This window comes from Pempheris klunzingeri, chromosome 24, assembly GCF_042242105.1.
Source record: "Pempheris klunzingeri isolate RE-2024b chromosome 24, fPemKlu1.hap1, whole genome shotgun sequence".
NCBI lineage: Eukaryota > Metazoa > Chordata > Actinopteri > Acropomatiformes > Pempheridae > Pempheris > Pempheris klunzingeri.
In genome coordinates, this window is record NC_092035.1 from 556,012 (window position 1) to 579,594 (window position 23,583).

Genomic DNA, 23,583 nt, shown 5'->3' on the forward strand with positions numbered 1-23,583 from the left:
AGGGCCATTTGAGGGTTAACTCAGGTGAAGCTGCATCATGGTTGATTACAAATCACCATATTTTGGTTTTACTGCACCGATAATCAAAAGTCAGGAGGTTGTTGAAGGAAGAAAGCTAATAGCTAATAAAATAATAAAACAAACAGGAACATGAAGAGAAACCAGGAAACTTCCCTATTAGATCACTAGTAATAACATTTCCTGTTTTAATACACAAACGAGGCACTATCTCATCAATTGTGCTAATTTGCACTAATATGCTAATTTCCAGAGCAGAAATCTGAACGCTGCATAAAGTCGAGTTCAAAGTTTCATTTTGCTGAACAAAAACAAGTTTTGACGTGTTTTTAGGATTAAAATCATCTATAAATCAGAAAACCTTTAGCCTGAAGCTAACTGGTGTCTGGTCCTTGTGCTCCGCTTCGATAAACACTCTTGGCCTCCAGCTGCAGATCCTGTCTGTTCTTTAGAGAACTGAACTTGTTCTCTCACCACAGATAAACATCAGTGTTTTTTTTCTTCCTGCAGATTATAAACGATGCGCCCGTCTGCTGATCCGATTGGCCAACAGCCCTCGCTGTGCGGAGAGATAAACGGTAAGAAAAATACATCTGAGAGCGAAACTCTATCAGCTGATGGTGAATTTAGTCCACTGGGACAACAAAACCTCAGCTAACGGAGCTAACAGAGCTAACTAAGCTAATGCTGCCTTCAGATGCAACTGCTGAGCTAATGGTTTCGACATAGTTTGTTTGGCTAACAGAGCTAACAGCTAATGGAGCTAACAGAGCTAACTAAGCTAATGCTACCGTCAAATGGGACTTGTGAGCTTGTGGTTGTGAAACAGGCTAACAGCTGATGGCTAGTAGAGTTTTACCCTGAAATGTGACCTGTGAACACAGTAGACACACATCGCCTGAGTTCCTCCTGCTTGTCGAGGCTTGCCAGCAGTGCCTACATTTCCCATGATGCATCTCGCCCGAGCGTCCAGTTTCCAAACCCCAAATCGTCCCCACTCGGGGTCACCGTCAGCGACAGACGGCTGAAAAACAAAAACAAGACTTGAGAAAAAGAGCTGAAATCAACTGCAGCAGAACGGGCTGATGGAACCTGTAGTTCTTCCTGGTCACATGACTCAAATGACCAGGAAGTACAGACAGTTTTCTCTGTCGATTTGATGTTTCTTGGGATTTCAAATAAAACGTGTCCTTTAAACGTGTCCGGACTCTGAGGGGAACACCGCAGCCGTGTGGTTCTGCTGTAGAGTAAAACACATAGAACCGTTGTCCTGAAACAGCCTGGAGAACAGGTAGAACAGTAACAAGGTGGCCTTAATCATGAAAAGGGGAATTGAGCGTCTTCGCTCTCTTCAGGACTAAAAGTGTGACGATGAAACACAGTGGACTTGTTGGAGTGTTTCCACCCTTAGAGGCAACTTATCGCTCAGGACCACTTCAGTTGTTTGCTGTTCTTACCGGTCACACTGCGGAGAACCGATCCAGCGCTTGTTCCTAAAATGGAGTTTTAAGGGACACCGCTGCCGGGGCAGCGCCCGTCTGAAAGGACACCATAGAAGAAGAAACAGCTGCAGCACAATGTGGCCACTGTTCAGTCAAAATGTACCATCGACTCTCCAAAACCTCCTGACGGGAGCGGAAGGCCCGACAGAACCACACAGTCTGCAGAGACAGAAGAACCCAGAGAACCCAAAGAAACACTTAGTCTTAACAACCCGTAGAACAGTGGTTCTAGATCCCCATCAGGCACGTCAGCTTTAGAGGCACTGCTGTAGAACAGAGAGTAGAACCTGTTGAAAGGAACCTAGGGTCCAAAGAACCTTTAGGATGTACACTCTGGGAAACACATAGAACCTAGAGTCCGTAGAACCTGTAGAAGCAGAGGCTCTTGAATCAGTAGAACCTCAAGTATGCAGAAACTTGTAGAACGTAGACTCTAAGGTCAGTAGAACGTAGTTCATAGAATCTGTTGAATAGGTGGGCCATAAAAGAACATAGAGTCTGGGTTTTCCCTCCTCTACAGGTTCTACAGAGTCTGCAGAACTTGTGAGGCTCTGAAAAACATGTAGACCCTAAAATCCGTGGAACCTTAAATCTGTCAGATCCTGCAGAACGTAGATTGTAGAATCTGTTGAATGTGGAGGCCATACAAGGACCTAGAGTCTGTGTTCTTCTCGATTCTACAGGTTTGCAGGTTCTACATAGTCTATAGAACCTTTAGGTTATACACTTTCATTTTAGGACATAGAAGTTAAGGTAGAACTTAGAGTCTGTAGAGTCATGAGAACGTCAAATCTGCAGGATCCTGCAGAACACAGTTTGTATAATCTGTCAAAATTGGATCTGTGTTTTTCAGGTTCTACAGGTTCTACAAAGTCTCAAATGCAGCTCATAGAATCTGTTGAAGTGGTGGGCCATAAGAGAACATACATTCTACAGAGTGTATAGAACTTTTAAGCGATAGACTTCACACCGACTGTAGTCTGTAGAAACCTCTAGAACACTGAGTCAGTCCCCATTGGTGTTTGTAGAACCCGCAGAACACGTGGAACCTGTAGAGTCAAGAGTCTCTAAAACTTTTGTCTCCTCTCTCTTTCTGGACAGGAAGTGTTCCCATGACAACGAGGCAGAAGACTTGCACCAGCCAATAGAAACTCTTTCAGCCAGATGACTTGGATCCACTTCCTGTGATCAGGATGTTCTATTTCCTGTCCTGTTCTGCTGCTACCCCCCCCCCCCCCTGTAGTTTTACATCTGGACCCTGTTTGTGTGGATGTTTGGTCTGAAATGACTGGTAGGTACAAAAAGTGCTGGAATTCGTCCAGTGGATTAAACTGAACAGTCATTCTTAAAAGCCACCAGACTCCATTGACAAAAACAGTAATTTTACCTCACAGAACAGAGGCGGACTCATCATCTAGTTTCTATGACTTTTGGTGTTTTAATACATTAGTTTCAATCCAAACTGACCCTTTAAAACACCAAAGTGACTCAATAACAAAAAACAAACTGACTGATGGAGGCAGCAGCAGACCAGCAGCTCCTGTATTCTGAGAGGTAAAATCACTGTTTTTATGAATGGAGTCTGGTGTGGTTGAAGAGACGGCTGTTTGTGGTTAAACCAAAAAGATCTTACAGCTCATGGTTGACCCAGCTTTACTCAGAACTTGACTTTAAATCCTCCTCCCGTCATTCAGCTCTTTACCTCGTTCTCTAATCTCATACCAGCAAAACTTCTTTGGACTATATTTTTCTCCATTTTGCTCCAAAACCCCGTCGACCCAACCAGACTCGCCTCCGCTGGACTCTGAACCTTCAGCCTCTCTTGCTCAGACTGAAAACTAAAAGTGGATTTCTATTTTTCGGAAGCCTTGAAGTGACTCTGATTACGAGCTGCGGGATTTTTTATTTCCCTGGAAAACGAGGCGGATCGCTGCGTCACATTCGACGTGGACACAAACGCAGCAGGAACTCTCACCTGCTGAACAGCGGTTCAGATTTTGTGTCTGGACGCCTGAACACGGAGCAGATAAACGGACAAAACCTCCGACTGGACAGGATTTTATGCTGAGTGTGTTTCACGATGCCTGATAATGACGTGACAACGATGCTGATGATGTTCCACTATATTTATATTGTTGTGTGCAATATGTACATACTGACAGAGGAATAAAGACACGGTATATGTTTTTACCAATTTAAGACTTTGGATTTTGCTGCGTTAAATTCACCTGCACGCATCAGTGAGTTCAATTTAAGACTTTAAACGTTTCCCAGCAGATACTTCCCTCAGGAGGTGGTGGAGACCAAAATATATAATAATATATACCAGCTGACGCTTAACTCAGGTCACAGGGTTTGATCTCATGATGCGTTCACTGACGGTGGAGTCGACTGACGAAGACGTTCCAGGTGTGTAAAACTGGAGAGGAAGAATCAAAGGTGATCTGGTTCAGCTCAGGTGTGTTGGCACTGATGATGACGATGACGATGACGATGACGACCCCGGTCTCCCCCACTAATGACGTAACGTGCGGCCTGTGTGAGTCAGTGGACCGGTCTGTGGATGTGGTTGACGGAGGCGTCTCTGTGGTTGGATGTGAGGCGTCGTCGGCTCGTAGTGAAACTGAGGACGTGACGGAGCCGATCAGGGCGAACCACATAGCAGCTCTGTTGACTTTGGCTGCCGAACACATTCACGTCGTGTCGTCGTGTCGAGGTTTGGATGAAAGTCGGGGGCGGGTCTCGTCAGGCGCATTGTCAAGTGTTTTCTTCCATGTTTGGCGGCGATCTCCGAAGAAAACAACAGCCGTCGCCATGGTAACTGCTGCAGCCAATGACACGCAGCCGAGTTAATTATAGCCGTGGCGTAATTAACCAGAATGATCTGATCTGTCTGCCGCTGTCGGCTGGAGGTCGTTAAAATAACGCTCGCAGTCACTTTATAGTAATTAGGTAAACTGTCAGAGGTGTGTGTGTGTGTGTGTGTGTGTGTGTGTGTGTGTGTGTGTGAGAGTGTGTGTGTGTGTGTGTGTGAGAGTGTGAGAGTGTGTGTGTGTGTGTGTGAGAGAGTGTGTGTGTGTGTGTGTGTGTGAGAGTGAGAGTGTGTGTGTGTGTGTGTGTGTGTGAGAGAGTGTGTGTGTGTGTGTGTGTGTGTGAGAGTGAGAGTGTGTGTGTGTGTGTGTGTGTGTGTGTGTGTGTGTGTGTGTGTGTGTGTGTGTGTGTGTCAGATTAGTTGGATGTAGGTTGTTGCCAAAACTGCTGCAGAGCTGGTCGGACTGCAAACACACACACACACACACACACACACACACACACACACACCTCTGACTACTGAACCAGATCACCTTTGGTTCTTCCTCTCCAGTTTTACGTCGTATTTGCGTCAGTGAATGCATCACAAGACGACACCCTCCAACCCGCACTGATCCATCATGTCGAGTCCTCAGGGTTTGTGTCCCCTGATGAGAGTTACGTCCAGTATTTTCTGTCTTGTAGCTCCGTGTTTGGTCTCCACCGCCTCCTGGGGGAAGTATCTATCGTCCCTTCCGAACAGTAACGCTCGCTGGGAAATGAAATGTTTTTAGAATTTAACAAAATAAAGTTTTTGGACGTGCTGGGAAAGGACGAAGTTTGTCACGTCGTCATGGTACCAGCATTCTCCGTCGTCATGGTGACACTAGGAAACACGTAATTGTTGCGGTGAAGCAGCAGCATCAGGTTAGGTTTAGGTTCGGGTTTAGTCTGCTCTGATTGGTCGGCTCCCTGAGCTGAGGCACCTGATGCTGTCTGATGTAGCATAGCAGCATGCTAACGCTGAGGTCACATGTGTGTGACATCACAAGAGTGTTTCTACTCATATTTACTGACTTTACTGAGTCACAGACTCACTGGGGACTCAGATTCACGTTGAAAAGACACTTGAAAGGTGCATTTTGCTTCTTGTGTCCCCTTCGAGGACGTTCAGGAGGCCGGAGTGTCTCACACACTGACAACCTGAAACAGTTCAGATCTCCTCTGGAGGATCACAGATCTTTAGATCCACTGTTGTTCTGGATCAACATGTTCTCTGTCTCTCTTTAGATCCACTGTTGTTCTGGATCAACATGTTCTCTGTCTTTCTTTAGATCCACTGTTGTTCTGGATCAACATGTTCTCTGTCTCTCTTTAGATCCACTGTTGTTCTGGATCAACATGTTCTCTGTCTTTCTTTAGATCCACTGTTGTTCGGGATCAACATGTTCTCTGTCTTTCTTTAGATCCACTGTTGTTCGGGATCAACATGTTCTCTGTCTTTCTTTAGTCTCCTCTGATGAACAACATGTCTGAAGTCTTTTCTCACTCATTCTGCTTCACTGACTTCTGGAACCTTCTAGCTGAGGTTGGACACATTTTAGGGACATGAAGAAGAAGAAGGTCCTCCGAGAGACGACGTCACCAGAAGAAGAAGCAGCAGCAGCAGCAGCGCTCGGAGGGTTAAAGACCAGTCTGAAGGTCCGTGTCAGACCGTGGTGCTATGGATGCTCTTTATTTATGAGGTGCAGGAGACACAGCCTGGCTTGTTCCTGCCGTCCTGCTCGTCCCTGTGATGAATGTGTTTCTGTGAGGCAGAGTTCAGCTGAGGTTTGGGAATCAAACCCATCTGTGTTCACATGATATCAGAGGGATAAATCCTGACTTCCCACAGGCCACATGACCGCTGGGAGGCTCTCCGTCTTCCTCTAACATACTTTCTTCTCCTATTTTTGCCTCCTCTTCCTCATCAATCGCACTCTTGTCTCAGCTGTCTATTTTTGATTCACTTTGCTTTTAGACATTTAAATGCAACATGAGCACATTAAATAAACCAGTTTAACCTCTTAACCAATAATACCAGTGAGAAACATGGTGGAAATGTGGATTATTATTATTATTATTATATTATATTATTATTATGATTGTTATATTATATTATATTATATTATATTATATTATATTATATTATATTATATTATATTATATTATATTATATTATATTATATTATATTATTATTATATTATATTATATTATATTATATTATATTATATTTTTATTATTATCTGAATATTATCTATATATAGTTTAAGTCGTGAATCATTTTTAAAATGTGGATTTCTTGAATACTTGAGGTGTTTCTGGTGAAAATACTGCGACCTGAGGTACCTGAACTGTTCTGTTCTGTGCTGTTCTGTTCTATACTGTTCTGTTCTGTGCTGTTCTATACTGTTCTGTTCTGTTCTGTACTGTTCTGTACTGTTCTGTACTGTACTGTACTGTTCTGTTCTGTTCTGTTCTATACTGTTCTGTTCTGTTCTGTTCTGTTCTATACTGTTCTGTTCTGTTCTGTTCTGTTCTGTTCTGTGCTGTTCTGTTCTGTTCTGTTCTGTTCTGTGCTGTTCTGTGCTGTTCTGTTCTGTTCTGTTCTGTGCTGTTCTGTTCTGTTCTGTTCTGTTCTGTTCTGTTCTGTGCTGTTCTGTTCTGTTCTGTTCTGTTCTGTGCTGTGCTGTTCTGTTCTGTACTGTTCTGTTCTGTTCTGTACTGTTCTATACTGTTCTGTTCTGTACTGTTCTGTTCTGTGCTGTGCTGTTCTGTTCTGTACTGTTCTGTTCTGTTCTGTACTGTTCTATACTGTTCTGTTCTGTTCTGTTCTGTACTGTTCTGTTCTGTGCTGTTCTGTTCTGTTCTGTACTGTACTGTTCTGTACTGTTCTGTACTGTTCTGTTCTGTACTGTTCTGTACTGTTCTGTACTGTTCTGTTCTGTTCTGTTCTGTACTGTTCTGTTCTGTTCTGTTCTGTTCTGTTCTGTACTGTTCTGTTCTGTTCTGTGCTGTTCTGTACTGTACTGTACTGTTCTGTACTGTTCTGTACTGTTCTGTTCTGTTCTGTGCTGTGCTGTTCTGTTCTGTTCTGTTCTGTTCTGTTCTGTACTGTTCTGTTCTGTTCTGTTCTGTTCTGTTCTGTTCTGTGCTGTTCTGTTCTGTTCTGTTCTGTGCTGTGCTGTGCTGTGCTGTTCTGTACTGTACTGTTCTGTACTGTTCTGTACTGTTCTGTTCTGTTCTGTTCTGTGCTGTTCTGTTCTGTTCTGTTCTGTGCTGTACTGTTCTGTTCTGTTCTGTTCTGTTCTGTTCTGTTCTGTACTGTTCTGTTCTGTTCTGTTCTGTGCTGTTCTGTTCTGTACTGTTCTGTTCTGTTCTGTTCTGTGCTGTTCTGTTCTGTTCTGTACTGTTCTGTTCTGTGCTGTTCTGTTCTGTGCTGTTCTGTTCTATACTGTTCTGTTCTGTTCTGTTCTGTTCTATACTGTTCTGTTCTGTTCTGTGCTGTGCTGTGCTGTTCTGTTCTGTGCTGTTCTGTTCTGTTCTGTTCTGTTCTGTTCTGTTCTGCTGCAGCAGGTGTGTGAAAGCAGCAGAGACAACAGCAGCAGTGCAGGTGCAGTGAGGTGAGTCACACCTGTGGCAGGTAATGACTAATGTGTGATGAATTACACCTGAGCGTCTGCCAGGTCTGCTCTGCTACCGTCTACATCCCAGCGCACACACAGGTGCTCTAAATAAACACGCCGCGCGTCTCGCATACCTGGGAGGGGACGTTTGATTGATGGCGGGGGGGCGTGGCCGGCGTGACCCAGACCGAGGTAACGACGGGTGACGTTGTGGTTTCAGTGTGAGAGACAGGTTCGTTAAGTGGCTGTCAGTCATCGCCACAGGTACCGATACAGGTGTGACGACATGTCAGCCAGAGGACTCAGGGGGGGACTCAGGGGGGACCAGAGGAATCCTAGGGGACTCCTAGGACTGGACACATGTCTCATTGATGACTCAGGGAGACTCAGGGGGTCCAGAAGACTTGAAAGAGGAATTCAAGGGAGACTCGGGGGGGACGAGTCAAGTGGAAGGAAGATAGAGGATTGTGGAAGTGAGAGTCGGCTACTAGCAGACTAGAGGACTCCTAGGGGACTCCTAGGGGACTCCTAGGGGACTCCTAGGGGACTCCTAGAGGACTCCTAGGGGACTCCTAGGGAAGTGGAGGGCTCATAGAAGACTTGGAGGAGGACTCAGGCTGTCACACCAGCAGGGCTCTGTGCCGGTGCCCAAACCTAATTTTGAACCGGCCGGTGTGGTCAAACTAAAAAAGAATTGGTTCAGAACCAGGAAAAGTTGGTTCTCAGCTGGAACCAAAAAATAGTTGGTTCTTCCTCGCAGACTATGACATCATCAGTGAACGTGTCATGTTCTAGGTTGTGAAGACGAGCGGGAAGTAGAGGAAGAACCAACTATTTTTTGGTTCCGCTTAACCAGAAAGCACCAAGGTTCTGAGACACCAGAACCAGAACCGTGTCTGTCTGAAAGCACTCAGAGAGGAACAGAGGACTTGGGGGTACTACAGGAGTGGGAAGGTGACATGTGGAGGACTGAAAGGAACCTAAAGGAACCTAAAGCACCTGGAGGAGGACGGCAGGACGTAAAGGAGAGGTGGACTCATGGTGGACTGAGGAGGACTGAACTGGTCTGTGGAGGCTGGGTGGCCTGAAACACACACACACACACACACACACACACACACACACACTCACACACACACACACACTCACACACACACACACACACACACACACACACACTCAGTGGAAACACATTAAGAAGACAAATGGCTGCAGAGGGACTGATGTTTATCCAGCAGGCTATTTAAAGAGAGCGTGTGGGGGAGGAGGGGGGAGAGGGGGGGGGAGGGGAGGGGAGGGGGGAGTAACAGAGAAATGAAGACAAACAGCACTACCAGCAGTTCTGCAGTACTTGTACTTCAGTCTTGAGTACTGTTACTGCAGCTGCTGCCAGTGATGTTCATGGTGCAGTACTTTAGTGTATCAGTCCTCCTGAGCGCTTCATCTTTTCTTCTTCTGTGGTGGTGTCTCTTCCTACGTCTCTTCTTTGTGTCTTAGTTTTTCTACTCGTCTTCTTCGCTGGTTTTAGTTTCACGTCCATGTGGTCTGAGTTCCAGGTGAAAACGTGAGTGTTGTTTGGGCCCGATGAGACCACCGACTGGTGCTCTTCATCCTGCAGGGCGCTCGGTTCTCTCACCCCCCCCCCTTAACAGAAGACATGATGTTGTTATTAAAATGAGCTGAAAAATGAGTGAAGTCTGGGCTGTGGAGAGGTGGAACACATAGGCTGATATTTACTGAGGCACTGAGGGCCACACTTCTTCATCTTCCTCCTCTTCCTCGGTTTGATCAGCTGCTGGTCCCGGTAACAGGATGTCAGCTGACCGACTAAAGTAATGAGGGGTTAATGGGGAGCCTTTCACCCACCAGACTCCATTTAATTATAATAAGATTTAAGGCCAGTGTGGTGCCTGAATGTAACCGAGTACATTTACTCTTCTTCTACTTTTGCTCTACTGCGTCTCAGAGGCATTTTGCGCATGCGTGTAGCTGTTGAGAACACCTGGTGCCTGACAGACTGAACTCAGGGCTCAACAGCTCTCTGTCCTCAGGAACGCGCACACCCGAAGCAGACACGCGCCCAGCTGTTCGGGCTGTCCGCGCGGCGCCGTCTCCCTGACAACAGGCCCTCAGCTTTACACCTGTTACCTGCCCCCCCCCCACCCACCCACCCACCCACCTGTCCTCCAGGTGTTAACCTTCTTCTTCTACTTCTTCTTTTTTGTTTTTTTACGTGACGTGTCCGCGGTTTCCCGGCAGCACGCGGGGCTGAGAGGGTCAGGTGAGGCGGAAGTGAAGAAGAGGAGAAGCCTCGCGCAGCTCACCTGTCGGCAGGTAACGACGAGGAGACGGAAAGAGGAAGACGAGACAACAGTAAGTTTACCAGAGGGGAGAGACCACCTGTCTGACCGTCTGTCCGTCTGTTTGACCACCTGTCTGTCTGTTTGACCACCTGTCTGACCGTCTGTCCGTCTGTTTGACCACCTGTCTGTCCACCTGTCCGTCTGTCTGTCTCTAGAGCATCTGCCTGTATGTCTTGGAGGTGTCTCTCTGTCTACCTGCCTATCTTTCTGTCTAGCCGTGTGTCCTGTCTCTCTCTTTTGTCCCCTGTCTGTCTCTACCTGTCTCTTCCTGTCTGTTTGTACCTGTCTGTCTCTACCTGTCTGTACCTGTCCCTACCTGTCTGTCCCTACCTGTCTGTACCTGTCCCTACCTGTCTGTCTCTACCTGTCTGTACCTGTCTCTACCTGTCTGTCTCTACCTGTCTGTCCCTACCTGTCTATCTCTACCTGTCTGTACCTGTCCCTACCTGTCTGTTTGTACCTGTCTGTCTCTACCTGTCTGTACCTGTCCCTACCTGTCTGTCTCTACCTGTCTGTCTGTCTCTACCTGTCTGTCTGTCTCTACCTGTCTGTCTGTCCCTACCTGTCTGTCTCTACCTGTCTGTCTGTCCCTACCTGTCTGTACCTGTCCCTACCTATCTGTTTGTACCTGTCTGTCTCTACCTGTCTGTCTGTCTCTACCTGTCTCTACCTGTCTGTCTGTCCCTACCTGTCTGTCCCTACCTGTGTTCTGGTTTTACAGGATCCTCCTGTTCCAGCTTGTTTTCAGTCTCTAAAACATTCGACTGTCAGAATTCCTCAGTGAGGATGTTTAAAAAGTCACAGCTGGTTCCACAGGTGGTTCCACAGGTGAGGTTCTTGGAGGCTGTTCTATAATCTGTAGTGATATTTGCAGAAGCTTTTAGGTTCAAGTTGTCTGTTAGGAGGTTCTAGTGCCTTCTTGGGTTCTAGTACTCTATGAGGAAATTCTGTTTTTTTTTTTTTTTGTGGTTCAAGTTTCAAGTTCTAGACGTGTATGAGGAGGTTCTGCTGGTATTTGAGGATCTATTGGCCTTTAAAGGAGTCCCAATAGTATGTATAGAGGTTCTAGCCATCTGTGAAGAACTTGTAGTGGCCTCTGGGTAGCTTTTAGTCGACTATGAGCAGGTTCTAGTGGGTTTTTAGGTTCTAGACATGTATGAGGAGGTTCTGCTGGTATTTGAGGAGGTACAAGTGGCTGAGCGGGTTCTAGTGGTGTTTGGTTCCCAGACGTCTGTGAGGGGGTGGTGATGGTTCATGTGACGTAAATACTGAACTAACATATGATGGACCGCACACGGCTGTCGTCATGGCAACGCTCCTGCTGCGGTGAATCCCTGCCAGCTCGTTAGTGTTAACGAGCTCTCGTTAGCAGTAATCAGTCTGTGATTGGTCAATTAGTCATCTAGCAGGTAATTGGTCGGGTAGATTAAGGTGTCGTCATGGCGACGATGAGGTCACATGGTGTGTGAGTCGGCTGCTGAATTCATTTGTGAAATTGAATTAACATTTTGATGACCTGAGGAACCGGCCTGTTCTAATGAGTCACAGCATTTAGAACCTCCTAGAAGATGACCTCATAGATGAACGAAAGACAGAGAGAACGTTCTCAGTGACCACTAGAACTTCCTCAAAGACCAATAGAAAGTGCTTGTATACAAATTGAACATATAAGATCACTAGAACCTCCTCAGTGATCACTAGAACCTCCTCAGTGATGACGAGAACCTCCTCAGTGATGATTATAACCTGATTTTAAACAAATATAAAGACCTCTAGGACCTCCTGGAAGACGACTAGAACCACCTCATAGATGACTAGAACGTCCACAGTGACATCTAGAACCTCCTCAAAGACCATTAAAAATCACTTGTTTACGAATCGACGGTAAAAGATCACTAGAACCTCCTCTTTCACTTTCTTATTGATGACCATTGGCGTTTAAGGCTAATTAGCATGCTAACAAGCTAAACTAAGATGGTGGACGTGGTAAAGATTATACCAACTAAACATTAGCATGTTAGCATGTAGCACTGCTGTGTCTTAGCACTGAGAGCTGCTAGCACGGCTAACAAACAAACGGTCCCGTCCTTTAGCTTCCCGTCTCTGCTGTCAGAGCCTCAGACGGTGACGGCAGAGGGCCGGTCTGCCGGCACGCCGCCTGCTGCAGCCAGCACATTCCTAACACATGACACAACGCCACTCGGCGGCCCCCAGCGACCCGTCCTCAGCCGGGCCGCTAACAAAGCTCTCGTTGAGCAGCATGAATGCGTGACGCCCCCACGGCCTGCAGCCACGGCTGAGGCCACAGCAACAGGAAGCAGGGTCCCACAAATAACACCAGCTCCGTCTGAGCAGCGACTGTTTCTGTTGTTACTTAAATCCAGTCTGGCTGAGCGGCGGGTCAGCAGGTGGAGAAGACGGCTGAAAGTGTCCAGCTGCAACACACCTGATAATAACCTGAGAATTCTTTAAGTCCGGCTCGAACCAAAAGGAATAATTAGCAGTGAACCGATCTTTAGTCCACTGGCTTCTGACAGGTGATCAATCATTGTGTTTGAACAACAATAAGCTCACAGTCCGGACGAGAGCTCCACAATCGGAGCGTTTTAGGTCGTTCGTTCAGCTTTTCTAGGCTCAGATGGAGATAAGATAAAACAATCTGCAGCCAACAAGGAGCTCATTGATTCTTCACTCTGAGCCACAAACGTTGGTTTTAGTTTAACGTGTGGTTAATTAGATTAACCCTTTGAGCTCAGTGATTTAAACTCTCCTCTCGTGTCTCTCTTGGAGGACCTTCTTCTTCTTCTGGTGACGTCGTCTCTTGGAGGACCTTCTTCTTCTTCATGTCCCTAAAATGTGTCCAACCTCAGCTAGAAGGTTCCAGAAGTCAGTGAAGCAGAATGAGTGAGAAAAGACTTCAGACATGTTGTTCATCAGAGGAGACTAAAGAAAGACAGAGAACATGTTGATCCAGAACAACAGGAACACTATAGACCTCCACTACACACTGACACACTGACTAACTAGCACACACACTATAGACCTCCACTACACACTGACACACTGACTAACTAACACACACACTATAGACCTCCACTACACACTGACACACTGACTAACTAACACACACACTATAGACCTCCACTACACACTGACACACTGACTAACTAACACACACACTATAGACCTCCACTACACACTGACACACTGACTAACTAGCACACACACACACTATAGACCTCCACTACACACTAACACACTGACTAACTAGCACACACACACTATAGACCTCCACTACACACTGACACACTGACTAACTAGCACACACACACACTATAGACCTCCACTACACACTAACACACTGACTAACTAGCACACACACACTATAGACCTCCACTACACACTGACACACTGACTAACTAGCACACACACACTATAGACCTCCACTACACACTAACACACTGACTAACTAGCACACACACACACTATAGACCTCCACTACACACTAACACACTGACTAACTAGCACACACACACTATAGACCTCCACTACACACTGACACACTGACTAACTAGCACACACACACACTATAGACCTCCACTACACACTGACACACTGACTAACTAGCACACACACACTATAGACCTCCACTACACACTGACACACTGACTAACTAGCACACACACACACTATAGACCTCCACTACACACTAACACACTGACTAACTAACACACACACACACACACACACACACTATAGACCTCCACTACACACTAACACACTGACTAACTAACACACACACACACACACACACACACACACTATAGACCTCTACTACACACTGACACACTGACTAACTAACACACACACACACACACACACACTATAGACCTCCACTACACACTAACACACTGACTAACTAACACACACACACACTATAGACCTCCACTACACACTAACACACTGACTAACTAACACACACACACACTATAGACCTCCACTACACACTGACACACTGACTAACTAACACACACACACACACACACACACACACTATAGACCTCCACTACACACTAACACACTGACTAACTAACACACACACACACACACACACACACACACTATAGACCTCTACTACACACTGACACACTGACTAACTAACACACACACACACACACACACACACTATAGACCTCCACTACACACTAACACACTGACTAACTAACACACACACACACTATAGACCTCCACTACACACTAACACACTGACTAACTAACACACACACACACTATAGACCTCCACTACACACTAACACACTGACTAACTAACACACACACACACTATAGACCTCCACTACACACTGACACACTGAGGATCTGGAGCTCAGATGTCAACGGACCCCTTTGAAAATGGACTTGATGACATCATCAATGACTAGAACGTCCTCGTTCACTATATTATTGACGACCATTAGCGATTAATGCTAATTAGCATGCTAACACGCTAAACTAAGGTGAACATGATAAAGATTATACCAGCTAAACATTAGCATGTTAGCATTTAGCCAAAGTCACTGCTACAGACCGTAACAAACTAGAACCTCCTGGAAGAACCACCTCTCAGACAACTAGAACCTCCTCATTGATGACTAGAACCCTCCTGTAGACATCTGTAATGTCCTTTAAGACCTCTAGAACCTCCTAGAACCAGGTGAAGTTCTGGGGCGGTGGCAGCTGTTCTGATGTTTTTGTAAGGAACGTGTTCTGTGTCTGCAGTGAGTAACCCCATCCCGTCCAACCTGAAGTCAGAGGCCAAGAAAGCTGCCAAGATCCTCAAAGACTTCACCGAAATCTCCAACAGGAACGGACCGGACAAACTCATCCCCGGTAAGGAGAACCACAAAGTGTTCTGGCCAGATCAGTAGAACCTTGTTATGGTTTACCAGAAAGTCCTCTTAAACAACAAGAACGTCCGACGATGATCAGAACCTTTTTACAGACGGCTATAATGTTCTCAAAGACCTCTAGAACCTCCTACAGGATGACTAGAACATCCTCAGTGAGCACTAGAACCTCCTCAGAGACCATTAGAACGTCTTCATTGATGAATAGACCATACAAGATCACTAGAACCTCCATGTAGTTTACTCGAAAAAGTCCTCCTAAACAAATAGAACGTCTTCAAAGACCTTTAGAACCTCCTAGAGGACTACTGGAACGTCTCATAGATGACCCGAACATCCTTAGTGACCACTAGAACCTCCTCAAAGACCATGAGAAAGTTCATTGACCAATAGACCATAGAATATCACTAGAACCTCCCTGTGGTTTACAAGACAGTCCTCTTAAACAACAAGAACGTCCAACGATGATCAGAACCTTCTTACAGACGGCTATAATGTTCTCAAAGACCTCTGAGTGTTTCCTAATTACTAATTAGCAAACACGCTAAACGAAGATGGTGAAGATCACGCCTGCTATAACATTAGCATGTTAGCATTGTCAATGTGAGCATGTTAGCATGCTAATGTTAGCTTCTGTGTGTTTTCTATCAACAAGTCTGGAGAATCTGAACAGGAGCTTTGATTAAGTGAGTGTGTGTTACTGTGTGTGTTACTGTGTGTGTTACTGTGTGTGTTACTGTGTGTGTGTTACTGTGTGTGTGTGTGTTACTGTGTGTGTGTGTTACTGTGTGTGTGTGTGTTACTGTGTGTGTTACTGTGTGTGTGTGTGTTACTGTGTGTGTTACTGTGTGTGTGTGTGTTACTGTGTGTGTTACTGTGTGTGTGTGTTACTGTGTGTGTGTGTTACTGTGTGTGTGTGTTACTGTGTGTGTTACTGTGTGTGTGTGTTACTGTGTGTGTGTGTTACTGTGTGTGTTACTGTGTGTGTTACTGTGTGTGTTACTGTGTGTGTGTGTTACTGTGTGTGTTACTGTGTGTGTGTTACTGTGTGTGTGTTACTGTGTGTGTGTTACTGTGTGTGTTACTGTGTGTGTTACTGTGTGTGTGTGTGTTGCAGCTCATGTGATAGCGAAGGCGGAGGGTCTGGCCATCATCTCCGTCATCAAGGCCGGCTTCATGATCACCGCCAGAGGAGGCAGCGGTATCGTCATCGCCAGGCTGCCCGACAGACGTAAGGCTGTCTGTCTGTCTGTCTGTCTGCCTGTCTGCCTGTCTGCCTGCCTGCCTGCCTGCCTGCCTGCCTGTCTGTCTGTCTGCCTGCCTGCCTGCCTGTCTGTCTGTCTGCCTGCCTGCCTGTCTGTCTGTCTGTCTGTCTGTCTGTCTGTCTGTCTGCCTGTCTGCCTGCCTGCCTGCCTGCCTGCCTGCCTGTCTGTCTGTCTGTCTGTCTGCCTGCCTGCCTGCCTGTCTGTCTGTCTGTCTGTCTGTCTGTCTGCCTGCCTGCCTGCCTGCCTGTCTGTCTGCCTGTCTGTCTGCCTGCTGCCTGCCTGTCTGTCTGCCTGTCTGTCTGCCTGCTGCCTGTCTGTCTGCTCTGTTTATTGAGTGTTTTAGTTTTCAACCCCAAAGAGAAGACGTTTAGAGACATTAACCCTCTGAGCTCCACAGTCTGCGTCCTCGCTGCTGCTTCTGCTTCTTCTTCTGCTGACGTCGTCTCTTGGAGGACCTTCTTCTTCTTCGTGTCCCTAAAATGTGTCCGACCTCAGCTAGAAGGTTCCAGAAGAACCTGAACGTGGGATGATTAGAAATAATGACAACACACTTTGAACGATAATAAAACACCGATGATTCTGTGTCGGATGTTGAACGAAGGACTTAAACGTCACTTCCCGTGACCCCAGGTGGCGCTAGAGAACACGCTAAGTACACGTGACGCTCGCGGAACCATTTTGCCCAAAGTGTCCCAAACCGTCTTCTTTGTGTTTCCAAAGCGTTTCTGTCTTCAGACCTTTGATCGTCTCGTCTTCTCTCCGTCCGTCAGGCTGGTCGGCGCCATCCGCCATCGGCATCGCCGGTCTGGGCGGAGGCTTCGAGATCGGTGTGGAGGTGAGCGACTGTTCTTTTTTATATCTGAGCTAAAACTACGTAGACTTCTTCTTTCCTCCGGCTCTTAAAGCTGCAGAACAAACTATTATTTAGTCATAGTTTGGGTTAACTCATTTTGACTAACAATGGTTAAGTAACGTTTAGTTGATAGGTGGTTAGTTAGTTAATAGTTAGTTAGTTAGTTTAGGTTTGTCACAGCTGGACCTGAATCAAACAGCCAATCAGAGCGAGTCTCTACAACAACATGCCAACAGACGTCCTCGTCATCATTTTTTATCGTAGTTTTTATTTTTGACAACTTGAGAACTCTGACTGTCCTTGAACGCACCACCGTCGACACTTTTCAAAGTCACACGAACTGAACTGTGCGTCGCCTCCGCAGGTGTCCGACCTGGTGATCATCCTGAACCAGCGCCGCGCCATCGAGGCGTTCACGAAGGGCGGGAACCTGACGCTGGGCGGGAACTGCACGGTCGCCGTGGGCCCGATGGGCAGGTGAGCGCCTGATCTCCGCCTGCCTCTTAATTACCTCTGATACTGTTTACATTTCACCGTTTGATTCTTCCAGAAGATTTACGACGCCGTGATTTATGAGCCAGGTTAATTTTAGAATAAGGAGGTCGGGGCTGTTTGACGGCGGTTCGACAGGTCGTGGCGTGTGTGTGTGCCGGCAGGTGTGCGTGGGCGGGGCCAGGTGTTTGACTGCCAGGTAAATGCCGACGTCAGGATGGATGTTACTTAACTGCAGACGGAAAAGAAAACGAGCTGTGACCCAAATTTATCAGCCAGTTAGATAAAGGTGACACTTTTAGAACGAAGACACGAGAGGAAATAAAAAACACCTGCGTCCTCGCTGCTGCTTCTTCTTCTGGTGACGTCGTCTCTTGGAGGACCTTCTTCTTCTTCATGTCCCTAAAATGTGTCCAACCTCAGCTAGAAGGTTCCAGAAGTCAGTGAAGCAGAATGAGTGAGAAAAGACTTCAGACATGTTGTTCATCAGAGGAGACTAAAGAGAGACAGAGAACATGTTGATCCAGAACAACAGTGGATCTAAAGAGAGACAGAGAACATGTTGATCCAGAACAACAGTGGATCTAAAGAGAGACAGAGAACATGTTGATCCAGAACAACAGTGGATCTAAAGAGAGACAGAGAACATGTTGATCCAGAACAACAGTGGATCTAAAGAAAGACAGAGAACATGTTGATCCAGAACAACAGTGGATCTAAAGAAAGACAGAACATGTTGATCCAGAACAACAGTGGATCTAAAGAAAGACAGAGAACATGTTGATCCAGAACAACAGTGGATCTAAAGAAAGACAGAGAACATGTTGATCCAGAACAACAGTGGATCTAAAGAAAGACAGAGAACATGTTGATCCAGAACAACAGTGGATCTAAAGAAAGACAGAACATGTTGATCCAGAACAACAGTGGATCTAAAGAAAGACAGAGAACATGTTGATCCAGAACAACAGTGGATCTAAAGAAAGACAGAACATGTTGATCCAGAACAACAGTGGATCTAAAGAAAGACAGAGAACATGTTGTGTGAAAACAGTATTTAGTTACATCAGGTTCTTTAAATTAGTTTCACACAATCATTTTGTTTTTAAAATATTTTCTTTTTATTTATTTTCAGGTTTTTAAAAATAATTATGTCTTAAAATTTTGCTTTTCTAAAATTTTTTTTTAATTACGTCAAGTACTTAAATTATTTTCAGTTTTTTTAATTTTTAATTTTTCTAAAAATCATTTTCTGATTTTATAATTCAGCATTTTAAGATTATTTTTTATCTTTTCTGAAATTATTTTCAGTTTTTTAAAGTATTTTAAAATTATTTTCCTTTTTTTTCTCATTTGTATAAAATATTTTCAGTTTTCAAAGAATCATTTTCAGTTCTTCCTTAAAGTCGTCCTGTGTCCTGTGTCCAGTGCTGCTCTAACGTCCTCCTGTGTCTTCCTCTCCGTCAGGAACGTGGAGGCCGACGTGGCGATCCGCAGCACCGCCGCCGTCTTCACCTACTGCAGGTCCAGAGGTTTGTTCGCCGGTATTTCTCTGGAGGGGTCGTACCTGATCGAACGCAAAGAGACCAACCGCAAGTACGTAGCCGGACCGCCTGCCCCCCCGATAGGTCAGCACGTGTGTGAGCGTTTGTGCTAATGTGGCTGCAGGTTCTACTCCCAGGACATCCGGGCGTCGGCCATTTTGAACGGCGACGTGGAGCCTCCGTCGGAGTGCCACGACCTCTACTACATCCTGGAGGCGTACACCGAGGCCTACACCGCCGAGTGGACCAGCAAGAACCTGCGTCCAAAGGTACCAGAGACCGTTCACGGTTTACAGAGTGCAGCCTCAGCATCATGGAAAGGATCCCTACAGAGAGAGACCTGGAAGATCCTTTTGGTTTAACCACAAACAGCACACACACCAGACTACATTCACTAAAACAGGGATTTTAGAGAACAGGACACAGGAGCTGCTGCTCTGCTGCTGCCTCCATCAGTCGGTGTGTTTGTCTTGTTGTGTGTTACACAAATATTGTGTTGTATTCAGAATAATCCTTTAAAACACCAAAGTCACACAGTAACACAATAAAACTAACCGATGGAGGCAGCAGTAAGGCCAGCTTCTGTGATGTAAAATGACTGTTTTTATGAATGGAGTCTGGTGTGTTTGAAGAGAGGATATGATGGCTGTTTGTGGTGAAACAACATCAGGAATGAACCAAAAACTTCACTTGACCTTTTGGGTTTGAAAATCACAATAAATTCAAAATATAAAAACAAAATTTTATCTCTTCAAAGACGCCAGACTCCATTGACAAAAACAGTCATTTTACACAGTACTTGCTGGCCTCAATTGGTTAATTTGTTTATGTGATTGTGTGACTTTGGTGTCTTAAAGGGTTAATTCAGACAAACAAAATATGTGTAACACACAATAACACCAACACACTAACTGACGTAAGCAGCAGCAGACCAGCAGCTCCTGTGTTCTTTGAGGTTAAATTGCTGTTTTTTTTAATGTAGTCTGGTGTGCGTCATTATGAATAAAGATATTGTTTTTCTTCTTCAGGCATGTCCTCCCAGACCTCCAGCCCCCCCCCAGCAGACACCAGCAGCCAGCGGCGGTAACCACAACTACCATCACTTCTGACCCCCCCATGTACGACCCAGACACTGTGTAACTGTGTGTGTGTGTGTGTGTGTGTGTGTGTGTGTGTGTGTGTGTGTAGGTCCGACCACAGGAAGTAAGAACAAACTCTACCCGAGCATCTCCGTCTACAAGTCTGAGACCTCCAGTGAGTTCCACCGTCCGCCATCTTGGAGCCTCCTAGTGTCCTTCACCACCTCCTAGTGTCCTTCACCACCTCCTAGTGTCCTTCACCACCTCCTTCCTCCCTTCCTTCCTTGACAGATGATCACAGATTTGTTTTGCCACAGTAGCAACACACACATTAACTTCCATGCTTGTGCGTGTGTGTGTGTGTGTGTGTGTGTGTGTATGTGCTCTGGTTTGTCATTAACTTGTGGCCTTGATGAAGCTTCACTGTCGACACTCATCAATAATCCTGCCGTTTGCTCAGAGTGTGTGAACATTAACACACACACACACACTCTGCTGTCAGTGATGAAGCTGCAGCTCCACCTAGTGGCCAACACACACACGCACACACACACACACGCACACACACACACACACACACACACACACACACACACACACACACACACACACACACACACACACACACACACACACACACACACACACACACACACACACACACACACACACACACACACACAGACTTTATTAACAAGATTCACATGTTATATTGCTCTCTGCACACACACCAGACTACATTCATAAAAACAGTGATTTTAGCTCACAGAACATAGAAGCTGCTGGTCTGCTGCTGCCTCCATCAGTCAGTGTGTTTGTGTTGTTGTGTGATACATGAATCCAAACTGACTCTTTAAAACATCAAAGTCGCACAACAACACAAACACACTGACTGATGGAGGCAGCAGCAGAGCAGCAGCTTCTATGTTCTGTGAAGTTTTTATGAATGTAGTCTGGTGTGTGTGCAAAGAACGATATAACGGCTGGTTGTGTTGTCAGACAAACAGTAAAGTTTCCTTATTTTGTATTTTCTTCCTGTTTCAGGTCAGGTCGCCTCCAGAAACCCTCCAAGCTACGGTAAAATAACCAATAACAGAGAGCTTAATGTACATTTATAGAAAACAGACAGTTTACACATTAGTTATTAAAGGAGATATAATTAAGTATGACTGGTTAATTAGCGGGCAGGCTATGCTAGCTGTCTCCATGCTAACCTAGCTAGCTAGAGAATCATGAAACACATTCGTCACTATTTTCTGATGTATTTGAGATAAACTGATTAATCAGTTAATTGAGAAAATCGTTGGTAAAAAGATCGCTAAGATATTGATCGGTGAGTTGTAAAAATATTGAACTGTTCCTTTAAATAAAATGTTATTTTATGGTGGATTAATACATTTTTTTTCAGGTGAGGTGTCATCAGTGGGCGGGGCCGCTAGCGGGGAGCTGGTCGTCACGGCGACCCACCCGTTTACGGGGCAGCAGCCCGGCGACCTGAGCTTCGTCCCCGGCGACCGCATCACCGTCACCACCAAGACCGAGTCGCAGTACGACTGGTGGGAGGGACGCCAGGCCGACGGGCGCGTCGGGATCTTCCCCGCTAACTTCGTCACGTACTGACCGCCGCCGTCCTGGTGGTCAGACGGAGGAACTGCAGCCAAACAAGATTTTCTATGGGAAGCAGGAGGGTTCAAATATCTTTTAGTGTTTGGGGTTTAGAGCTGCGATGATTCGTTCCTGTTTTCAGGTTCTTTTCTTCGGGACACGTCGGCGTCATGTGACGGACATTTTCCTCCTCCAGGATACTTCGTCAAACTTCATCCAGTCTGAAATCTGCTTTTATTTTTTGTTTTACTGAAAGTGGGACAAAAATAGTTTCTTTCTTGTTTTGTTTCTGTTTTATTTTGAAAGGTAAGGACAGGAAATGGTGTTTTTGGGTAAAACATTGTAGTAACCCGACGATCGCCATCATCCCCAACAACAGCCAGTTCAATAAACGCAACATACGGACAAAACCGGCATCAAGACAAAGAGGTGACGTAGGTGTCGAGATTTCCGACGCTCCTTGAACTCAACACTCAAATTTTTACCTGCAGATTAAAAAACAGGAAACTTCTTTGTTTTTATTTTTTTACCAGATAAAGTTTGACATTTTAACTTTTCTAGTCAGCAGCTCAAGAGGGAGAAAAAGGTTGTAATAATATTGAGGACAGGACTTTTATTTTTTAAAAAGGTTTTCAGAAATTTAATTCAGACCTTTGGCAGCTTTGGTCTTCCGTACCAGTGACCAACAAAGGTTTTTTCTTGTTTTAGGAAGTAAATGAGAGAAAGTGAGTCTGGATCAAACCTTCAGTCACTGTGTGAACAGATCAAAGTCTAAATAAAACTTGATTACGTTTAAATTAGAAGTTTAAAATTCGTCCTCAAAGGTTAAAAAAACTTTAAAAACCCAGAAACACATTATTATTCCAAACTTTTCTTTTCCTCTTTAAAACTTTACACTTTTTTTGGCTAAAATACAAAGAAATTTTCTTTTAAACTTTTAAAATGTTGAGTTCAGGGAGCATCGGAAATCTCACAACCTGCTGACACCTCTGTGTTTCGATGGGGATTTTGTGCGTTTGTTTGTGTTTGTTGAACTGGTTGTTTGCGGGGTGACGCTAACAGTCGGATTACTACGATATTTTACCCCAAAATACCACTTCCTGTCCTTCCCTTTCAAAATAAGACTGATAAAAACAAAACAGTAAAATACTTTTATTCCCATTTTCACTAAAACAAAAATTAAAAGCACGTTAAAAACTGCATGAAGGTGGTTTTTACTTTGAAAGGACTGGAGGAAACTTAGATTGATTTTGTTACTTCACTGTGCATTAATAAACCAGTATTTAAGGCTTGAGCTCTGGGATCTGTTACTGCCTCCATGTCTGTTTACATCTGATAGAAGATGAAGAGTTTTGAAGATGACGGCAGTTATATTCTGCCAGCTTGATTAGAAACGATCGTGTGGGGGTTTGGGGATTGTTTTTTACATGTAAGGATCATAAATAAAGTTAATTTCTTCTCGTATTTCTGGTTGTTTTTGTCCATTTTGCCAATAAAAGTCC

At 45.3% G+C, this 23,583-nt stretch overlaps 2 protein-coding genes across 2 annotated transcripts in view; both read left to right on the forward strand.

Moving 5' to 3' along the window:
* LOC139223707 (ALK and LTK ligand 2-like) overlaps positions 1 to 593 on the forward strand; it is a 6,355-nt gene extending 5,762 nt beyond the window's left edge. The window contains exon 4 of the mRNA XM_070855684.1: positions 529 to 593. Within this exon, the coding sequence (XP_070711785.1) occupies positions 529 to 593 (65 nt within the window). The remainder of the gene's footprint in view (positions 1 to 528) is intronic.
* A 9,592-nt stretch (positions 594 to 10,185) lies between these two features.
* On the forward strand, positions 10,186 to 23,545 carry sh3yl1 (SH3 and SYLF domain containing 1). The gene is made up of 11 exons (XM_070855601.1): positions 10,186 to 10,349; positions 15,116 to 15,226; positions 16,361 to 16,474; positions 17,279 to 17,343; positions 17,726 to 17,838; positions 19,321 to 19,449; positions 19,522 to 19,666; positions 20,426 to 20,480; positions 20,586 to 20,651; positions 21,521 to 21,553; positions 21,885 to 23,545. Coding segments are annotated over exons 1-11 (1,044 nt in total). The 5' UTR covers positions 10,186 to 10,348; the 3' UTR covers positions 22,097 to 23,545.
* Positions 23,546 to 23,583: the final 38 nt, after the last annotated feature.